Source organism: Dicentrarchus labrax, unplaced genomic scaffold, assembly GCF_905237075.1.
Source record: "Dicentrarchus labrax unplaced genomic scaffold, dlabrax2021, whole genome shotgun sequence".
Taxonomy (NCBI): domain Eukaryota; kingdom Metazoa; phylum Chordata; class Actinopteri; family Moronidae; genus Dicentrarchus; species Dicentrarchus labrax.
This window is the reverse complement of record NW_026136720.1, coordinates 21,929,430-21,949,875: the sequence shown is the minus strand read 5'-3', so window position 1 is coordinate 21,949,875 and position 20,446 is coordinate 21,929,430. Positions and strand designations below refer to the sequence as shown.

Here is a 20,446-nt window from a genome sequence, read left to right as displayed (position 1 = left end):
TATTTTATACATTTATCTGAGTTTAAACTGGTTGTCCTCAGTTTGTGGCATGAGGAGACATATTTTGCTGCAATAATTTGACTTTTTGGCATTTCTCCCAGTAAACAGGGTAGTTTCTGTGTGTCTAATAATAATTTGAATTCTGGGTATATTTGGGAAATGTTTGCGAATTGTTTTTCTCTTAAAGTTTTGAATTTAGGGCACGAGGTTAAAAAGTGCAGCTCTGTCTCTACCTGTCCTCTGTCACACTGGGAGCAGAGTCTCTCCTCTTCTGGTAGCCAGTTCTGTCTGTGGCGACCCGTTTCTATGGCCAGGCTGTGTTCACTCCATCTGTACATTGTGAACATTTTTCTTAATTTAGGACATTTTATTGTGTTCAGGTAATTTGCCAGTTTGAATTCTCTTTTTAGGGTCAGATAACATTGTAATTTACTTTGTGTTTTGGTCGTTTCTTTCCAGTATTCAATATGTTTTTCTTTTTGTTTGTTGATAATTTGGTTCGGTCTGATTGAGTTGGTGTTGCTGTCCTGAGGCTGTTGGGGACATGTTACTGCAGAGAGCCTCAGGACCAGCTGGCTGAGGGGACTCCTCTCTGGTTTCAGCTCCTGGTATGTTAGGGCTTTGTGATGGTATGTCTGGGGGCTAACTGATTTTAAGTGATTGTAAAATTTAATTGATCTTTCCTGTATTTTTAGTAGGAGGGGGTATTGGCCGAGCTCTGCTCTGCACAGATTATTTGGTGTTTTTCTCTGCACCTGCAGGATGCTCTTACAGAACTCAGTGTGGAAAGATTCTATGATTGTTTTGTCCCTTTTGTCAAATTCATTATTTAGTTTTGGTCCCGAAATTTCACTGCCATATAGAATTATTGGTTCTAGTACAAATTGGAAAATTTTAAGCCAGATTTTGATTGGAATATAGATTTTAATGTTTCTCTTTATTGCATAGAAAGCTCTCCTTGCTTTGTCCCTCAGATCTTTCGCAGCCATATTGAGGTTTCCTGTGTATGTAATGTTGAGGCCAAGGTAATGTAGTTTTTTGTATGTTGTAATTTAGTGGTGTCTAAATAGAAATTGTGTGTAACCTGATCTGTATTGTTTCTGAAAGATCATTATCTTCGTCTTTGTTGTGTTTACTGTCAGGGCCCAGGTCTGACAAAATCTCTGCAGGAGATTAAGGTGCTGCTACAAACCTTCTTTAGTAGGTGAAAGCAACACTAAGTCACTTGCAATTCTTAGTCTCTCTCTCCTGGTCGAGGCAGACGACCACCCACCTAGAGCAGTTTTTCCTTGCCCCCGTTGCCAAGTGCTTGCTCATGGTGGTACTGTTGGGTCTCTGTAAAGGTTATGAAGGAGTTCGGCCTAGACCTGCTCTATTTCAAAAGTGTCCTGAGATAACTTCTGTTATGAATTGGCGCTATACAAATACAATTGAATTGAATATGTATAGTATAGACAGTATATGAATACACTACATTGATAGATATTGTATGTGAGAGCATTAATAGTGTAGGTAAGTGTATGTGCAGCCAGGTGCTAATGACTGGGAGCTAGCCCGGCAAATAATACCACACTGAACCGAACAGAAAGTGTAGATGGTGAGAATTTATTAAAAGAACATACAAGTTACAACAACAGGGAGGGATTTTGTGTCAGAGGTTACAAGAACAAAAAGATGAGGAATACTTCTAAACATTAATTGAAAATGAGCCTTGTGGGAAAAGAAAATAACAGAACATATGATGATCCAAAGAACAGGACAATGATTGTTCTAATGCTACAAGGCAGGGTTGGCAGCACCAATCAACAGGGGAAATCAAAGTACTACGGATCAATTCTACCCTCCCACATAATGAGTCAACGCACTGGCTTTGGTACTTCAAACCAATTTGATGATTTTCCTCAAATGGAATCAGCCATTTTCCATCAAACCAGAAAAATGAAACAGACATTAAATGGGGGGAAATGGACTCCTGCTACTTGAAAATAAGAGCCAATGACCTCTAGAACGATCCAAGCTGAAACTGGCCAAACCCTGATACACACAAAACATCAATAGCAGCAAGGGTTTCTTTTTTTCTTTAAAAAAAAAAAAAATGTGGCAAGTTCCACGTGTTGCCTCCAAAGTGCTCCATTACAAACACAGAAATCATCAGTTCTCAGACCCCCTGGTACCCAGCATCAGGCATTTGACAGGCAGTAAGGTGCGCACGGCTACGGCAAGTACATTCACACTGAAGAGAACTTCACTGCGGCTTTTGATACGCCAACAATTGGCTTCGGCTTTGTCAAGGGAAGTGCAGGGACAGGAATGGAGAGAGAGCCTGACGTCTATGCAAACTTAAGGAATGACAGAATGTAAAAGGTACAGTAACTACCTTTGAGGAATGATAGTTTATTCCAAGTCCAGTCCACTGGAAAAAGGGCTGAACCATGTTGGCATTACAGGGTAACTTCTGTATTTTTCAACCAGGACCTTATTTTCTCTCATTTGTATGTGAACGTATTTCATATGAGCCTTCTCCTTGAGCGAGACCAGACAATTGCCCTGAAGGATTACGCTGTAACCCTTATGGCTGCAGCTTAATCCTGGACAAGATTCAAAACTTGTTTTCCCTCAAGTCACTTTGACGCAAAAGCGCAGGAAAAAAAGCTCCACGTTGAAAAATACCGCAGTTACCCTTTAAGAGTCTATAGAAATTAGTTCCAGTTTGGTGTAGTAACAGTCTACAGCTTTGATTGGGCGGAAGAGCCCAACACCATGCCTGACAGGGTTCTCTTCGAAAAGAAAAACAAAAAGAGACAGTCTCGTCTGAACGGTTCTGATTAAAAGGTCCATGAGCCTTCGTGTTTCACGTCCTGTCAGGGTGGATTAAAGTCTCAGTAGATGGTGAGGCTGACCGATCGATTCATCTTCTTGCCGATGAGTCTGGAGGTTCTGGGGTTTGACTGGACTGTGGAGCGGGTCAGGATCCTGTCGGTGGACAAAACCTTCTCCTCTGCTACAGCTCTAGCCATCTGCGCCTTCTTTAGCTCCCTGAGGAAGATAAAGAAGTACAGTTAACATTTACAAAAGGCAAAGGTCAGTTTATTTGACTGAATTAAAGCTGCAACAGATGACGTAACCAGATAAATCCATAAATATTTACATTGGAGAATCTAGAATCACAGTTTTTTGGGAATTTCCCATGTAATCAAAGTCTGTCTAAAAAACAGTTTGTCTAGATTGTCTTCCAACTAATGAGCACCAGCAGGTTCAATAGTTGAGTCCATTGTAAACTCACTTTTGAAGCAGTGCGTTCTTGAACTTCTCTGCGTTGAGTTCGACTCTCAGCTGGTCAGCACTCATTCTGGCAGCAGTGAGAAGTACCGGGTGTTTTATGAGTTCTGATGTTGATGGCCGTCTACTGTGATCAGGGTGGATCATCAACTGAAAGACAAAACAAGAGAGATAAGATTAAGTCAAAAAAGGAACGCTCAACAAAGCACAAAGTCATCGAGCAGCAAAAACAGGGAATAGTTTAAGAAAATTATTTTCTGCTGTTCAGCTAAGAAACAATTGTCTCTAACTAAATTATTTTCCAATGAATGAACCCGAGTAACCAATTTCACAGAAAACCCTGTGATAGATTTGTTATAGATCCCTCTACCAAAACATTAGCCATTTGCCTCAGGATAAAGAGTGAAACATTTTCTTTTGGGCCTTATTCTAAGACAATCTAAAAACTGTACAAAATGAATGTGCAGAAAACATCTCACAGGGCACAAAACAAGGCTCTCAAAAGTACACAGCTTCTATTATTCATCAGAAACAAAGAGATAGGAGATAGAAATAGTGTTGACTGTTACCTTGAGGAGACTGAGAAACTCTGGAGAAAGTACTTGGGGGATAGCGGGGAGTTTGCCCTGTCGGATCTCGTGCCATTTGTCTCCATTAGTAGGAAGAGGCTCTGCCCCTGAGGCGCTGACAACAGTCAGAGCCAGAGCAAAGATGTCCGCCTTCGTCAAGTTACTGTAGTCCTACAAAGAAAATCAGACCAACACAAATATTAACACCTCTGTGAAGCTCCACGTCTGTAAAAGCAGAGGCAGTTTTAAAAGTTGAGATGACAAACCTCTTGTAAAACTTCATTGGCCAGGTATCTGCTGTCACCCTCCTCGACTTGTGGATTGTTCACCCTTGTCACATGACCAAGATCACCTGCAGAAGGAACACATACAATAAACATATTAGGGGAGAAATGGATACAGTGTTGGTGGCTGTGCTTCAGTTATTCATATGGAAGCTGCACAAAGCCAAAAAAGTTAGATCTCCTGGTATAAAATAACCCAGATCTTCTTTACAGTTGCTCCAACATTGTGGGGCCCACACAGTATGCATGCTAGGGTCGGCTGATCTGTTAACTTCCAGCCTCCACTAACTCAAAAGGGACTTAAAATTATTTGACTGTGCAGACTTTCTAAATGTTACAGGATCAAACAGATCAAATTTAACACTTGTAGCGCTCAGAAACTTCTTCCACAATTTAAGTTTATGGGAAACCGTCTTTTAGGGCCCATGCGCATCATGTGATGCCATTTCAGTAATTACATGGTTTGCCCAATATGCCAAATTGGCTTTAAAGCCCAGCAGTCTTCCTGGGGGTTTGACACATAGTTTAGATTAAAACCATGAAGCTGGCCGTCTTCCAGCAAGTACAATTTAAAAATGTAGGTACGGGGAAGAACACAACAAAACCTTCAAATACCAGAAGTTATTACACAAGTACTGTGGCTTACCTATTTTGTAAACAGCGCTGGTGGCAAGTCCATCATCTTCATCACATTCATCACAGCTGGCTACAGACTTCCGTGAAATAAAGATGTTGCCTAGGACAAAATCCATTGATATTTCCATTAGTTGCAGAACACATTAATGTTACGCCTCATGCTCCTGTTGTATAATTATTCATCATTAATATTCTTTTATAATAATCTACTGGCAATTACTACTAGAGTTAGTATCATTTTAAAAACACCCTTAAGTACTTACTGGGCTTGATGTCCATGTGCACCAGAGAAGTAGAGTGGATGTACTTGAGCCCTCGTGTGACTTGCAGCAGCAGATCTTTCAGCTCCAGCTCCGTCAGGTAACTGAGCCGTCTGTAGTTCTCTGCAATGACATCGGATAGCGTGCCGCCGTTGCAGTACTCATTCTGGATGAGCATGTGGTCGTCCTCAGCCCAGGCTGAGTAGTAACGCACCACGTGGGGATGTTGGCCCAGCACAGCATGGGCATACACTTCCCGTAAGGCATTCTGCCTGTAAAGAGGGGAACAGACCGTTTTAATTAAGACATGCCCAAGGCAAGTTTTTCCTTTTTAATGAAAGGGGGGGGCAACCTTTATCTACTCATCTGTCCTATTATGCAAAGGGGGCAATTGGATGACTTTTGAGCAGTGGGGGAAAGCTTCATATAAAATCTGCATGTCCACTTTGAAAAGTGCAACTTTTTTTTTCTTTCAAAACTACTGGTACCAGAGTTTAAATGCTGGTAGTTTAAGCAGGCCACTTTAGGGTTTAGACACATTGGACACTGGACTTTAAGACAACAGTGTCGCAAAAATAAGATGAAACAATTAAGGTGTAATCTTTTGAAAGAATTATAAATCCAACTTACTCATCTACTGATCCTGCCAGAGGTTTCTTTGATCTCTTGATTGCGTAGATGCAGCCATCAAGTCTTTTCACACACTTGAACACAGCACCAAACTCCCCACAGCCAATCTTCTCAAGCTCTAGGAACTCTGAGGTGTACCTGGACATCATGTTACTTTCCATCATGGTGATCCTCTGAGGGCAGAAGAAGTTTATTATAAGCATTTGTTAATCCATTATTTCCCACTAGCCAAAAAAACAATCAACAGATTAAACAAAAATGAATATGTCATTAGTAACCACCCTAAAACTAAATTTGAGATGAAACTTCCTGCAAATTATAATGTCTAATGAAGACAAATTAACTATATTCCTAACCGTAAATGTGTATCACTTTATGTAATTTATGCAAATCAAATGAACATTTAATTACCTTGGATGGTGGTAAGACTTCCTCCTCTCCCTCACCGTCACTTGCCTCCATGTCTTCTCCACAAGAGCTGAAGACCAAAGACAAGATGGTTGTTGGTTAGCATTCTGTACAGCAGGGGGCAGCATCAGGGGCTTCACAAGCACATGGTTCACCAGTAACCATGAGGTCTTGGTTCCCAGCCAAACCCACTGGCCTTAGTCAACGGCTTTAACGTATCTGGTTATTTTAACAATGGGTTTGATCTGATCAGGACAACAGGTACAGTTGTTCAGCATGGCTCTGCTACACAGGATTAACAGCTTTTGCAAAAGTGTGATGAGATTAAAAAGTTACTATAGACAAACTGACCAGGGTTAGAAATGTGTAACCAAAATATTGATCTTAACTGCCCCAGGCAGTTTGGAAAAGTACTATAATCTGCAGGCCTTTTAGTTACAATAGATTTCTGTGATTAAAAAGGTATTTGTAAGAAACCTGTCAGACAGAAAACATCTGAGAAACGTACTCATTCCAATGTGCTCGTTTTCTGTTGTTTCTCTGTTGTGTGGCGGACTGGATGAGCAGGGAGTCTGGGGTGAAGGGGTTAAAGTTGACCAGAGGGGTCTGCTGTCTTCTGCTGCTGTCTGTGATTGACTTTCCTGAAGGCTCCACATTCTTGAACAGGGCAACTCTCCTGCTAGAGGATCCCGGAGCGGAGCCCCTGGCTCTGGACAACAAACTCTGAAAAAGAAAGATTTAGTGGTTAATTAAAGCAGCAGCAGGGACACAAAACTTACACTGTAGAGAATTAAGGACTATGTGGATGCTTAAAGGGCAGTGCTGTGTAAATGCAGTAATCACCGCTAAAGACATGCCCTGACATAAAACTCCATGTACATCTGGCTGACTACAGTGGGAGCATTATGCAACAGCACAGTTTGTACATTAAGTGGGTCACTGTGTTAACCGACAGAGCAAAAGTATCCCAATATCCCGTGAATTCAAAAACATGACCTGACCTCATTGTTCAAGTTTCGTGTTTTCGCATTTTATTCTGATTTTCTTTCTAGTTCAACAAGTTTCACAATGAGCAAAATCTGAGTTTCGGGAGTCAAAACCGATAAAAGATACTTTTAAGACATTTAGGGAGGACATTTACTCCAAAATGCTCCGTGTACGTGCTTTTGCAAGATCACATGAGCCGAGAGCATGAGTTTAAATCCGGGTACCTTGCAAACATTATTAAAGTAAATTCTGCCACTGCTCACAAATAAACCATTTTTTGAAATACATCAGCTATACAATCAACAAATACTAACCTTTGGCGTGTGCGGTGTGTCGAAAAGTCGCAGTTTTCTGAAGGTTTTATGTGGAGGTGTGTCGGGGCAGTCTGGGATCGGGGAGCTGGATCCTTCCCCGTCGTCCTGGACGTAGGACCGATCCGGTGACCCTCCGTACAGCCGAGAAGTCTTCCTCGGTGACGGCGAGCAGTTGGCAAAGATAACACTGCTTGGTGACCGCAGGTGGGACGGTGAACCAAAACTATCTTCGTCCCACAGCTCCACGTCGTCGTCCCTGCCGGACTGGTTCAGGGGGCTGCTGCTCCCCTCCAGCCGCTTATCGACGGTGTCCCGTCGCACTGGCGTCGGGGAATCCATCTCCGTGAAGCCAGATTCTCCTCCGGTGCTGTTGTTGACGTCCTCAATCGGGTCGTCCTCCCCGTCGCTGGATGTAAACTGTAATTTCTGACAAATTGGTCGAGATTTCGGGGAGGGGGATCCGTGCCGATGGCGGCTGTAGCTCGACATTTTCAGGATTTAAACCCCGGCTTCGTCGACGGGAAAATCACGCGGTTGGACCCCCGCTACTGCTGCTGTGGCTTTTCTCGCACAAAAAACACCAAGCTAGCCGACTTATATCTACCTTAAAATAAAGGTATTGGCTAAAAAGTGTCCAAACACTATACAGCGAGACGGGTAACGTTACTTTAACCTACCAGAAAAAAAAAAGTTTGCGAACTCCTACACGCCCATCCGACGCTGAAATGGCTACGGACTAGTTAGCTAGTAGTCGTCGTAGGTACAAGGTCCAAAGTTGGTTTTAAACCAAAAATAAACACTCAAACTACCGGGTCCAGTCAAGTATCGATATCCCTCACTACTTTGTTGATTGCTCACCGACACAGAAACACGTCTTTCCGCAGAAAAACCCCCATACCAATGTTTACAACAGTTTGAATGAGTCAAGAGCTGTCCTCTTCCTATCACGCGCGTGGCAAAGGACTTCCCGCGACCGTTGGTCTCGTGTCCCCGGACAGCCAATCAGAGCGCGTCTTGAATTTTTGAAAGATGGGCGTTCCAGAGAGGTTTCGGGAGCCGTTACGTCATCGATGGCCGAGCAGCAATCTGGCGCGAACGGGCGTCTTTCATGTAGCCGGAGTCACACAATAACATCAACTTCGAGACAATGCACCAATTATATAGACGGCACGATGAAAGGTGCCGCGATACATAAAAAGATCAATGTCAAAGTTCCCTTTCTTCACGACAAATATCAATCTAAGTCAATTATTTTATAGTGAAAGTGGGTTTGGGCAGTTAAAAAGTTTAACTACTCATAATAAAAACTGCACTTCTCTTATACTGATCTGTAATGTAAGACTAGTAATACCACCACATAAACATACTCAGTTACAAGTAATATCAACATAAACAATCACAAGTAAAACAAAGAAACCATTTTTTAGTAATTTGTACTAAGTACTAAATTGACTCCTTATGTTGGAAGCCCCCCCTCAGATCATTACTTACTGTATTATATAAGACTTTAATTACTCATCTATCAGCTCTAAGCATAATTGTAATTTTATAGCTAGTTACAGTTTTACCTACTTTACAGTGTTACTTAAACCTACAACACTACATCATATTGTAAAAGATAATATCTTATATGTAATTTAATCTAACTCTACAAACTAGTAACTATAGCTGTCAGATGGAGTAACAAGTCCAATATGTGCCTTAGTGAACAAGGAGCTATGAAGCATAATATGAAAACACTCAAGTATAAGTGCAAGTACCCAAACATTTTACTGAAGTACAGCAGTTTAGTAAATGTACTTAATAAGTTTCAAGTGTAAGGGGGAGCTTTATACATTCACTTTCCAATTCATGATGGAAAATTCATAATTTGAAATAAAAGTTTGTTTTAAAAATTGCACACACAACATGTGTGCCTAGTACATGGTCTCTTATCAGGAGACAGACCTTAACATAAATTACAGTTTGTGTTATGTAACCTTTGAATTAATCTATATCACTTTTTTCTGTATGTGCTATGGGTATTTTTTACGTTACAGGAAGTAACTTTAATGAAAATAACTTTTTGTCATGTTTGCTGAAACTCTCCCTGTATCCTGACAGATGAACATGAGACAGATAATCTATATAAACAGAAAGAATCCACAGTGTCAGAATGAAAACAACCAATCAGAACTGGGAAAGATAGTTGATTTCTAACTCAACAATTATAACTATATATGACAAAATTTATTTTTTTATAAAACTTACCATAGGCAGCTTTAAAAGGGACTATCAAGTGTTCAAAAACCAAGTAATATCAATTGATCACAATGTTTTTTTCCTTCTTTTTATTAGAAATAGCATTAGCTGTACACTGCACTGTGCACTGTGCACCATAAACATTAGAAAGCATTTTTCTCCTCTCCCATCTTTTTGGTTGAGGGACAAAACAGCATAGCAGAACTCCAGTTATCAAAATCCTATGTACACATAAAAGCTAAGGTCTTTTGTGGAAAAAAAACTTTTTTGGAGGAAGACTTGTGATTTCTCTCGTTGATATAGTCCAATTGAGATGGTTTTGACGCTAAATCATAGTCCATAATGAGTCCATCAATCATCCAGTCCCGGCGACTCGCCTTGCTGTATTCTTGATGCTATTCTGATGGCTTCCTCCAGGGAAGGCTGATCACTGAGCTACAGAGAAAAGGAAAAGAATGTGCATAATTCAAACATTGATTGACACACTGATAACCACTGTTAATCGATCACTACCTCTGATGTAATCTATTTACCCTGCCACCCCTTTAAAAGACAATACCACCTCTGACTGTGACTGACTATGTTAAAGCTCCTGAATTTCATTGATGACTGTCACATGGTGGTAAAAGGTGGAAAAGCAGTGTTTGCTTTGTAATTACCATGACAACAAGAGCAATGGGGGGGTAAATGAAAACAGTGTCTTTCAGGATTAATAAATGTTGGTAATCAGACCTCAAACCTTTGATGCGATAATGTAGGGTTTAAGTGTTTGTCATCACATAATTACATGGTCACCCCTCCAACATCTGTTTTTTGTCTTTAGTGGGAAAGGGTACAATCGGCAAATGACACTGCAGTGGTCATGGGTACTTGTCGGCTCCGGCTCTGAACGTTAGGCATGTAAACATGACACCCGGGTAAACACGCCAATTTGATATGGCTCTGTTGAAGTTCTATATTATTTATTTAGTTTAAAAAAAAAAAAAAACAAACTGCATTATAATTTTAATGTATAAGGGTATAATGTCTAGAAACTCCCACTAATTTCCTTCTACTTTTGGTGATAAGCTTTTGTTGTGGTGTCAAGGAAAAAATAAATACAAATAATACAACTGTCAAATGTCATCATGAATTTGGATTACATATAAAATCACACATCCTGTGGAGGTTTTTGGTTTAGTTTGATCCCTCATCAAATGCCCCAGCAGGAGGGTAGCAACACACCTACACCCCCCTGAGCTAAACCCTACCTACACATGATTTTTAGTCAAGCATTTAAGCAAATAGGTCAACAGGGTGGGATCTGGGGAGGGATTATTCGGGGGGAAACTAACTTAAATACCCTCTTGAATTAACTACTTGATCTCACAATATTTTATTAGAATCAAAAATGTTTATAATAAAGTAGTCGGCTGGACTTGATGTTTTTGTTCTTCTCCGTTCTGGCTTCAGTAAGAGATGGTGATAGACAGAGGGTTCATCCAATCATCTGCAGAGTATTTTTAGAAAGTGCCAACCCTTTTCCAAACAGTTTCCAATAAACGACTTTCCCAGATGGTTCTGTGCAACAAACCATATGATGCAGTCAGGTTAGAAACCCCTGTCTGTATCATATAAGAAACACAACATTGAGTGACTGAGTGTAGATCTCAGCAAAAACAAAAGCGATCAATGCAGAAATGCTGATTCTGTAGGGTCAATACTAAGTCGGTAAACTGATAACTTTAATGCACTTCTTGCTGAACGTTAATTCTCAAATGATCCATTTCAGAGATGTAACAGTTTCTTCATTTACACAAAACGGGGTGGCAGATGTATCCAGTCTTCTTCTTTATAAAGTGAACGAATCAAAGTCACAGGCTGGAACTCACCCGACCAGTCTATTCACTCCTATGGTGTCGGTCTACCAACCTGCACAGCAATGTGAGTGCCGTTGGAGGTGGCCAGTAATGTGACAGGATGAATGTCATCTTGCTCTTGGCTGTAGGCTGCCTCCTCCACCGTTTGGAACGAGGCCATGTCAGGTGTCATGATGGCCACCTGAGGGAGACAAAGACATTCTACAGAAATCAACCAGCTGCTTTGGCGTCGGTTCACAAATCAATTAGTGGCCACATCTGGTGCCATCACGGATCCAGAAGAGTTTTGGTTGCATGTCCAATCATCAGGTTAAAAATGGGCAGACACCTGGAAAAGACTGCTGTGGGTTGGCTGTTTGCCTAGTTTGTAAGTTTTCTAGGTAATTTACTGTTACACGGTAAATTCTTGCGTCCTGGGTTTCAGTCAGCGTCAGTAAATTAGAATGACAATCTGTGAAAAACCTCTGTACAAAAAACAGCACCTTATTCTAACAACATCTGAAGTAATTGTTTACCTGTTCATCTGAGCCGTCTGTTGTTACCATGGTAACCGAGTGAGCACCTTGCGTTGCCAGTTCGTGCGCTGGGATGGTTATGGTTGTGCCTTCTTGAGTTACCATGGTGATTGTGCCACCCATAGCTTGTAAGTCTGCTTCAGAGATACTGACCTGATGTGACACACAATACCTTCAGTTTCACAGTCAATCATTCTGGCACAATAGGACTTAAATCCAATGCGGAACAACATGGTAATTTTCTCTTCAAATATCTCAGCTCCTATCCTGCCTTCATTACTTAGTTATATGAACACCAAAATACAGAGACACAAGGCATAAGAAATGACAGAAGGGTTGCAGCCTAGAGTAGGGCTAGTGGGATGAAATGTCACTATAGGGCAGAGAGATACTGACAAAGTATACACTGACAAATATATTACATTTTGGCCAAGTCATATAATACTGAGTGTTTGCCAATACCCAGTCCCAATCCAATTCTTAGATTTTCCTAAATAATACAGTTGCACAATGCACACTTTAAGTACATTAAAGTTATTAAAATCATATGCTTGACAATTGAATAGCTCTGCAATGCATTAAGTAAAAAAACTGCCTGCATCAAAGCTGTTCCCTCGCTGTCTCAGGGGAGTTTCCCTCTCCCTTTCAAAGTGTCCTCCAGTGATTCCTGCTTCCGTGCAGTCTTTGCCTGAAGTTACCTGAATTAACTGCATTCTGTTGAGTGTTTATTTTTATTATCTGTACAAATTTTGCACGGATTACATTTTTGCCTTGTTGCAGTGTGTCGGCTCTTCACCACTGTCTGTCTCTCCTCTGAGCAAAGGCTCAGCCTCCTGCTCTCACACAGAGCTCAGCAGAAAAGAGGAGAGGCAGATGGAAAGTTCAAATTATTTTCCAATTTTTTTTCACTGTAAAGTACTAGGTAAGTTTGTTAAGAACAGTAATTATTATTAGTAGAAGTATTACTTCACTGGAACTTTGGAACTTTGAATCATACCAATGCAGCCTTTAAGCCCAGAAAAATAAACTATTTTATGATGAACTTTTCTTTTAGGTAGCCCCACATCAGCTTGGGCTCTTATCATTTTTGCTAGGCAGATGAGTTGTTTGTCCACTACGGCTGTCAAGGTGAAGTAATTTCCCTTCTCAATTCTCCCTGGCTCATCTCAGTACCTGCTTGTTCTAATCACCTGCACTTTCCCTCCTCCTGCCTCTTGGGTCTGTAATTTTCTTTGGCTGAAAGTCACCCGTTAATAGGGTCTCTCATTAAAACCGAAACACTGGCGAGCCGCAGGAGGCACACAGAGGCATAGCTGTGGCAAATTGTCACACCAAATAATTGAAAAAAAGACTGCAGGTGTCTCCCATCTGAGGTTTTCCAGAGCGAGTAATGCAGAGGCTACGTCAGACAGTGCTTCTGCTGTGTCGAGTCTCCTCAGTTTCACCACTCTGGGACCCTTTTCCCATCTTAAAAATCAAATACTGAACACGACACAATGATGTTGGCTTGCCATCTGCTGCAGTTGGCTTATCGATAGCACAATATTTCATTTTTGCAGTTATCACAAAAGCCCTATTGCCCACACACTTTTATAACAGATTTTTTTTCTACCATCTGTGTTTTTCTTTCAGTTTTATTCTATAACCATGCAGTCTGTGGACAAAGGGTAGTTTAGATGCCTCCAGTTTGTGAAGAGCAACAGAGCACACATTAGTAAAGAGCTTGGGAATTGTTATGCATTTGCTTTCCATTACCTGCTGTTGTGTTCCATCCTCCTGTGTTACCAAGGCAACGTGTTGCTGACCAACCATGTCTGAGCTCTCCACAGGAACCTGCTCAGAGCCGGAGTCATCTGCCTCAACCACCGCTGACGTGTAGCTGACATTGGGGTCATCAATGGCATCTGAATTGAGATTGAAAGATTTTGTTTTTGTCAGTATTTGTGATAATGATATTACATTACTTTGGTCAACTTTGGTTGTTTTAAAGTGCTTAACAATAAAGTTGGATTGGATTGGATTATTCATATGTAATTTGATATATTTTTTTTCCATTCTGTGTATACGTTTTCACATTTAAAAAAAAATCATGCTATAGGTAGTTTAGTTTTTTCTTTCACATACGCCTACTTCTATATATGTTCATGCTGACAAACTAAAGCAAAATAGTGACATTTAAGAATTTGGAACCATGAAAAGTTTTCAATAGACCTTTTTCACAGCCAGGGTAGGGTAAACACAGGTGTTACCAATGACACTAACTAAGGTCTAATGTTGTAGATTAATCTTGTAGCGATTATTAAATATTTTCATTATAGATTATCCAATAATGATGTTGGTAGTTCTATCAAATGTCAGACAACAGTGAAACATGTCTGTTATATTTTCCCACATCAAATTTTCCCACTGAAGAAGCTGCAACCAGAGAATGTTTGACATTTTTGTTTGAAAATCAATTATTAAAACGGTTGCTGATTTGTTCATATTTAAGCTTGATCTACTCCACAGCTCATAGACCTTTATCAAAAACTACTCTTTTCTCTTTATTGTCATCTTTACACTGACCTGTTGGGGGTTCAAAGTAGGCCTCCTGCTCCTCCTCGATTGGCTCTGTGTCGTTGTGGGCTGTGCGTTTGTGCATGGCAAGTGTTGAGATCTGCTTGTAGGTTTTCCCACAATGGTTGCAGTTGTAAGGTTTGCAGGGTGTATGAACAACATGGTGTTTGTAAAGGCTGGAGTATTCTGTGAAGCGCTTTTCACAGCCAGGCACTGTACACACATATGGTTTCTCTCCTGGAGAAGAGAAGAAAGTAGTCAGACATTAGGAAAAAATTTTTAGATGTGGAACATTTCAGTCCATAAAGCAATGCTAATGTGCTTTCTTGTTAACAAATTGTACACAAGTGAATTACTTATTACTGCTTGACTCTAGAACTCATATACTTTTCTGCAAACTATTCACACAGTTTCTACAATAACTGCTTAGTATTACTAAGTGTTAACTTAAGGCTCAATACAGGCCTCAGTTGTGCTCGAGACAAAATGAATTGCCACACTGTAATGTAACGGGACTCACCAGTATGTATCCTCATATGGTTCTTGTAGTTTGTGGCACTGGCGAACGACCTTCCACAGGTTGGCTCAGAGCAGTAGTACGGTCGCTCCCCAGTATGTGTTCGGATGTGAACTTTGCGGATGTTCGAGGTGGTAAATGACCTGCCGCAACCTTCAATCGGGCATTTAAAAGGCTTCTCCCCTACAGACAAGAAATGGGACGTCAGGGTTTCTCTAAATTTTTTCAAAACGTATTGTACGGGTCTGTTGATATTTCTTTTTAATTTTGATTTAAAACTGATTATCAACTCAATAATGCTGTGCTGTAATTTTTTATGTATAAAAAATAAGGAAAATTGATCAATTTTAGACAAGGATAAGATAAGGACATGTCACTCTTTAAAAGACCAATGAGATTAAAACGGCAAACTTATGTTTTTCAAAAATAAACAGTAGCCCCTCAGTGTCATGCTTCTCATGATGATCATGTGCCTTAAAACTCCTCCAGTACTTCAGCTCCATTTGAAAGTTCAGCTCTACTTATCCAACTAACAAAACCTTGCAATTTATTCGGCCAATTCTGGAAATAGGTACTGCCCCCTAATCTGTGTTCTTTCAAAAACCAGTGGAGCATGACTGTGGCCTGGTGGTTTTGACCAAAATAACATATTTTCAAGCTGTGAACGTGCCGTTACTTCTGTATTAAAAACAGCCTTGAGGCCAAGTATCACTTATCATTTCAGCTCCCAGCAGTAGCAAACAACAGTTAAACCCTGTACCAGACCCATGACACATTTATAAGATATTTACACACCATTTCAGGCAGATGACGCAAAAAATTATGATAGTTACTGGGTGTGGTTCTGTACCTGTATGAGTCCTTGTGTGCTTTTGAAGGTCTCCGGAGGTTTTGAAGGACTTGCAGCAGTTCAACTCTTGACATCTATATGGCTTCTCCCCCGTGTGTGTGCGTGAGTGACTCTTCAGTCCATACCCTGAAATTGTCGTAAAAAAACAGTTCCGTTAACTCATTATTCTTATTCCTGGTGAATACACCGAGCATTTTCATCAAGGTGCTCAATCAAAGCATTACAGCATCAACATCAAACAATAATATAATGATAATACATCAATAAAGAATTTCAAAGTAATCTGAAAGCCGAAATCTGTTGATGTAGGATGGATCTCTTTCTACTCTGAGTTATGCAATCTGGCAAGAAGTAAAATAAAATTGTCACATTCCAATATGTAAATTACTTTTTTTCAAATGGCTTAATGAGACAGTCTCCAGTTACCTGTTGCAAACTTCTTTCCACATCCAGGATAGTCGCAGACGTATGGTTTGTCTCCAGTGTGGGAGCGCTCGTGTACCTACAGGACACACAAACAAAACTCAGCAAACACGCAGGAAACAAGGGAGTAAGGGAAATATTATCTCTAAACAATCCCACACTTTAGGCCACAAGCAAAGCAACACGGCAAAACCCTTTTTTCTTTTTCCATGAAAACATTGCGGACACAATCCCAAAACACCCACTCTTACCTTGAGATGGTGGGCAGTGGTGTAAAGCTTTCCACAGCCCTCGTATTCACAGCGGAAAGACTTCTCGCCTACATTTGAGCCCCTTGCTTGCCTGTTGTCTTGACCCTGTAAAACAATCTGAAAGAAACATGAATTAGACTCCACTGTTAAACCAGGATGAAGGATAAAAAGTAATGAAAAAAAAAAAATACTCTAGAATACCGTACCCGCATATGGACACCATTGTCTGCTTCCACTCTGCCAAAGGACCCCAAAGGGTTTTCTATATTCTCCACCTGACAGAAGGGAAAAAGGACAATGGGCAAATGTCAGTACAGTCTATACTAACACATGCACCAATAAACAACAATAAAAATAAACACAGTGGGATGCTAAAATTGTTAATGGCATCAGTTTATTATTCCAAAACAACCAGTATTAAAAATAGAACTTGCGTAAATCAAAGCATTATGACGAGATATAAGCATATTCAGTTAGAATGGTAAGTTTGCCAGACTAGTGTCACTCAGTACAATGATGTAATATATTTACCTTGGTGGTGTACTGTTCCAGCACGCTGATGGTCTCAGGATCAATGGCCGTGGCCTCAGCCTGCAGGTCTGCGATGGTGCCGTCAGCCTGGATGGCCAGGATGGTGTTGGATTGGGGCATGTGCACTGTGTGCTGGATGTAGGCGGTGCTGCCATCCTCCAGCTGCACCTCCTGCAGGCCACTCTGGTCATACGTATCTGCACAGAAACAATGAGAAGGATGTCCATGTAGAGAAACCGAATTAGGACACTGGGCTCAGGTCCAGTGTGAAAACTGAGATGGTTGTTTGCTCAGGGAGGATGGTTTCTTTGTACAAAATCACTTGGCTATAAGACAACGGTTATTAAAAAATATAAGGTTTGCAAATCTTTGAACTATAATTATTATTTTCTCATACAATACTACTAGGTATGTTTGTTAAATTAATTTAAACATTTTAAACCATGAATAAATAGAAACAAATGGAGCATATTACAAGAAGATAAAGGAGGTGTCAGTTCATCAGTAATGCAACTAACCAGTTTCTACACTCAAACAAATCAGACCTGAATGCAGCCACAAGACACTGTATTTTGCTTTTAAAGAAAGCTGTGTAACATGTTAATAAACACATTGCAATGTACACAAATTAACTGGCTAGACAAATAGCTACACTACTTATCTAGAGGTTGTAAAAACAAGCAAAAGCACACTTTGAAATTTGATAAGATACTTAAAGAAAGACATTCTCTGAGAAAATGAAGGTCTTAGGTGTTAAACTTATTTTTTTTACCTTTGGGTGTGTGAATGTAGGCTGTTGTTCCATCTTCTAGCTGAACCGCCTGCCCATCTTCAAGCTGTAAACTGTCTCCCCCTACAACAGAAATAAAACAAACATTAAGCACAACTACCTCAACAACAGTAACCTCTGCTTTTCCAGATATCGCTATGTATGCCCTCAATCCTGTATAAACACAGCATAATGGCATGCAGATGAAATCCAAATAAATCATTGCTTCCCATCATGCCACATAATGTGGCAGTTGGTAATTCATCATACAACATAGTATAACACAAGTACTGTCCTCGCTGTCCTGAAGTAATGCAGGGATTTTTGTTTTACCTGCTTTAGGCATTGAAACATGCTGAACGTAGGCAGCAGAGCCGTCCTCCAGCTGGATCACCTGGCCATCCATGATCTGTCCGTCTGAAAAGGACGCTTTGGAGTCGTGTTGGATGTATGCTGTGGATCCATCTGCTAGAGTAACAGCCTGCAGGCTAACTGTGTCCATGCTCTCCATCTGATCACCATCTGGGAGATGATTTGACAATGACAATACTTTAGCTGTTGGTAAATTCAAACTGAGAACATGTCCCTAAAACACTGTATGCTCATGTTTACCTATATGAAAGAGCTTTTACTTTCTACTTTTAGTTGACTCTAAATGGAATTATAACAATGATAAGTTCAAGTTTGGTTTAGTTTGCTCACCTGCTACAGTCACTGCCTCTGTCAGGCAGAGAGTGACTGGCTGCCCATCTGCATCATGAAACTCTGCCATTCCCTGGGAGTCCCGGTTTATCTGGGCCAAGAGCATGCTTTAGCTGCTGGAGTGACACACACACACACACACACACACACACACACACACACACACACACACACACACACACATTTAAACTCAAACTGGTGTCCACAGTTGCAAGATGTGACAACTACTGATGCACAGATGACATGTTTGATAAAGGAGTGCAGCCAACATACATAAATTACTTCCAAGGTCAAGTTAACATAACGGGGGGTGGGGGTGGGGGGTCCAGGGCAAAAATAAGATGCTGGGGTCATGCTAACCCCAGATACTCCTACATGTACAATGTATACAGTTTTTCTATGTTAAAACACACACACACCTAGTAAGTTTATGCACAGGAATCTAGGATTTGGCAATATATAGGCACGGAAAGTGAATACAATGAAATTAAAGTTCTTGCAACTACACTATTTTAACACAGGCGCCTAGGTAATAAAGCATAACCCAGTTTAAGGCCTTTATCATGTCAGTAACTGTGCTGCTGTTGTGCATAACATTCCCAGATACATTTTCAATTAAAATGATAAGAAACCAGTTAATTCCAGAGTTTAGGGACCCCTGGAGCTCTGGGGACACCAAGATCATTAATAATCCAGCCTTGTTTACCTCTTTTGACACATAAACTACATGTAAACTGTATCACTGTTGTTATTAGCAACAATATATTCCCACTATAAACTCGAGCCTTTGTGGAGTTATTCAAGTAGTTGTGAGCTACGTGTAAGTTTTTAAGCTACTAAGTGCTCACTACCTGAACAGGCTCATATTTGATGTTACTGTTTTGGCGCTTGTTGATTTGAATATGTAATTTGGGGCTAACTAGCTAGCTGTTAGCTAAGACGTAGCACTATGACTTGCCACATTTGCCCTCTGTAATGAGACATTATCTAACCAGTGTAGTGAACCGGCTCTGCTGTCAGGCTACCGCTGGTTGGTGAGCACACTGACAGTATGTTTGGACGGTCAAACAGCCCTCAGCTCAAGTGGTTACAGCCGCAGAAACGATAGCTGTCACAACGGAGTACGCTGGTTAGCCCGCACGCTAACAGCACTGCTAACTACGCCAACCAGCGCTATCACGACTTTTTCTAGCGCTTATCAGCAAAACTGTTCTTTAAGATTAGTTTCCCAACGAGGGTCCAGCTACCGTATTTTGAAGCTGGTATTTGAAGTGAACCCTTAAGCAGGCTCTGTGACAGCTGCAGGGCTAGCTAGCTGTCTCCACGGAGCTTCAATCGCGCTTATCTAAGTAGCGACGCAGTTAGGGAACAAGACCGGGAATCCATGAGCTAATTAATGATAACATAAGCATTCTGACTCGGTGGGTGTTCATTTTATTGGATGGTTAAACAGTATTCCCCCATTCTTCCTTTGAATCCACGCCGCAGCCTGTCACTCCCCTCTCACCGAGATGGCTGTGGGAATAATGCATACTGGGTAAAAACCAATTTATATACTAACCTCCGAAAAATTTCCAACAATTCCTCCTGTTCGACCACCATGCACCAGTGCAGGAAACGCTTCGCGATGCCCACACACCGGGAACATGTATGACAACACAATCCTCCCAGCGATGCACCGCCCTATTCGCAATCCAGACGCGGTGATTGGCTGGAGAGATCACAGCTTCCACTCCCATTGGTCAGCCAGGTCCCATTCGAGTACGTGTTGCTGTTATTCAGATTCCCGGGCCCCTGACAGACGCCATTCCGCGTCGGTTTTCGTATTGTCTCGGGCTTTTGACTCCAAATGCGCTGCGTCGTCG

General features: G+C 41.0%; 2 protein-coding genes across 4 annotated transcripts; both read right to left on the bottom strand.

Annotated features, from left to right (window-relative positions):
• Nucleotides 1-1,584: 1,584 nt before the first annotated feature.
• wee1 (WEE1 G2 checkpoint kinase) lies at nucleotides 1,585-8,339 on the bottom strand. The gene is made up of 10 exons (XM_051381726.1): nucleotides 7,368-8,339; nucleotides 6,575-6,789; nucleotides 6,070-6,136; nucleotides 5,659-5,831; nucleotides 5,032-5,300; nucleotides 4,779-4,868; nucleotides 4,115-4,200; nucleotides 3,849-4,019; nucleotides 3,284-3,429; nucleotides 1,585-3,036 (listed from the first exon to the last, which is right to left on the bottom strand). The coding sequence occupies exons 1-10, from the start codon at nucleotides 7,854-7,856 to the stop codon at nucleotides 2,880-2,882; spliced, it is 1,863 nt and encodes a 620-aa protein (XP_051237686.1). The 5' UTR covers nucleotides 7,857-8,339; the 3' UTR covers nucleotides 1,585-2,879.
• A 1,335-nt stretch (nucleotides 8,340-9,674) lies between these two features.
• On the bottom strand, nucleotides 9,675-20,281 carry znf143b (zinc finger protein 143b). 3 transcript variants are annotated; one of them, XM_051381725.1, is made up of 15 exons: nucleotides 20,143-20,281; nucleotides 18,582-18,697; nucleotides 18,213-18,401; nucleotides 17,883-17,963; nucleotides 17,111-17,307; nucleotides 16,786-16,854; nucleotides 16,580-16,696; nucleotides 16,332-16,407; nucleotides 15,906-16,031; nucleotides 15,059-15,238; nucleotides 14,548-14,775; nucleotides 13,738-13,886; nucleotides 11,983-12,135; nucleotides 11,480-11,648; nucleotides 9,675-10,043 (listed from the first exon to the last, which is right to left on the bottom strand). In XM_051381725.1, the coding sequence occupies exons 2-14, from the start codon at nucleotides 18,685-18,687 to the stop codon at nucleotides 11,499-11,501; spliced, it is 1,821 nt and encodes a 606-aa protein (XP_051237685.1). In that variant the 5' UTR covers nucleotides 18,688-18,697; nucleotides 20,143-20,281; the 3' UTR covers nucleotides 9,675-10,043; nucleotides 11,480-11,498. The 3 variants fall into 3 exon arrangements, with proteins under 3 accessions (XP_051237685.1, XP_051237683.1, XP_051237684.1); XM_051381723.1 differs by having other exon boundaries at nucleotides 11,520-11,648; XM_051381724.1 differs by having other exon boundaries at nucleotides 11,520-11,648; nucleotides 18,582-18,694.
• Nucleotides 20,282-20,446: the final 165 nt, after the last annotated feature.

Excerpts from the sequence above, each read along its gene's own strand:
- wee1 (XM_051381726.1), bottom strand. The coding sequence starts at position 7,856 with ATGTCGAGCTACAGCCGCCATCGGCACGGATCCCCCTCCCCGAAATCT. Across the intron at positions 6,790-7,367 it reads ACACACCGCACACGCCAAAG|AGTTTGTTGTCCAGAGCCAG; the intron begins GTTAGTATTTGT and ends TTTCTTTTTCAG. Across the intron at positions 3,430-3,848 it reads AGTTTCTCAGTCTCCTCAAG|TTGATGATCCACCCTGATCA; the intron begins GTAACAGTCAAC and ends TTTGTCTTTCAG.
- znf143b (XM_051381723.1), bottom strand. The coding sequence starts at position 18,687 with ATGCTCTTGGCCCAGATAAACCGGGACTCCCAGGGAATGGCAGAGTTT. Across the intron at positions 17,964-18,212 it reads TGTTTCAATGCCTAAAGCAG|GGGGAGACAGTTTACAGCTT; the intron begins GTAAAACAAAAA and ends TTTCTGTTGTAG. Across the intron at positions 13,887-14,547 it reads CTACTTTGAACCCCCAACAG|ATGCCATTGATGACCCCAAT; the intron begins GTCAGTGTAAAG and ends ATCTCAATTCAG.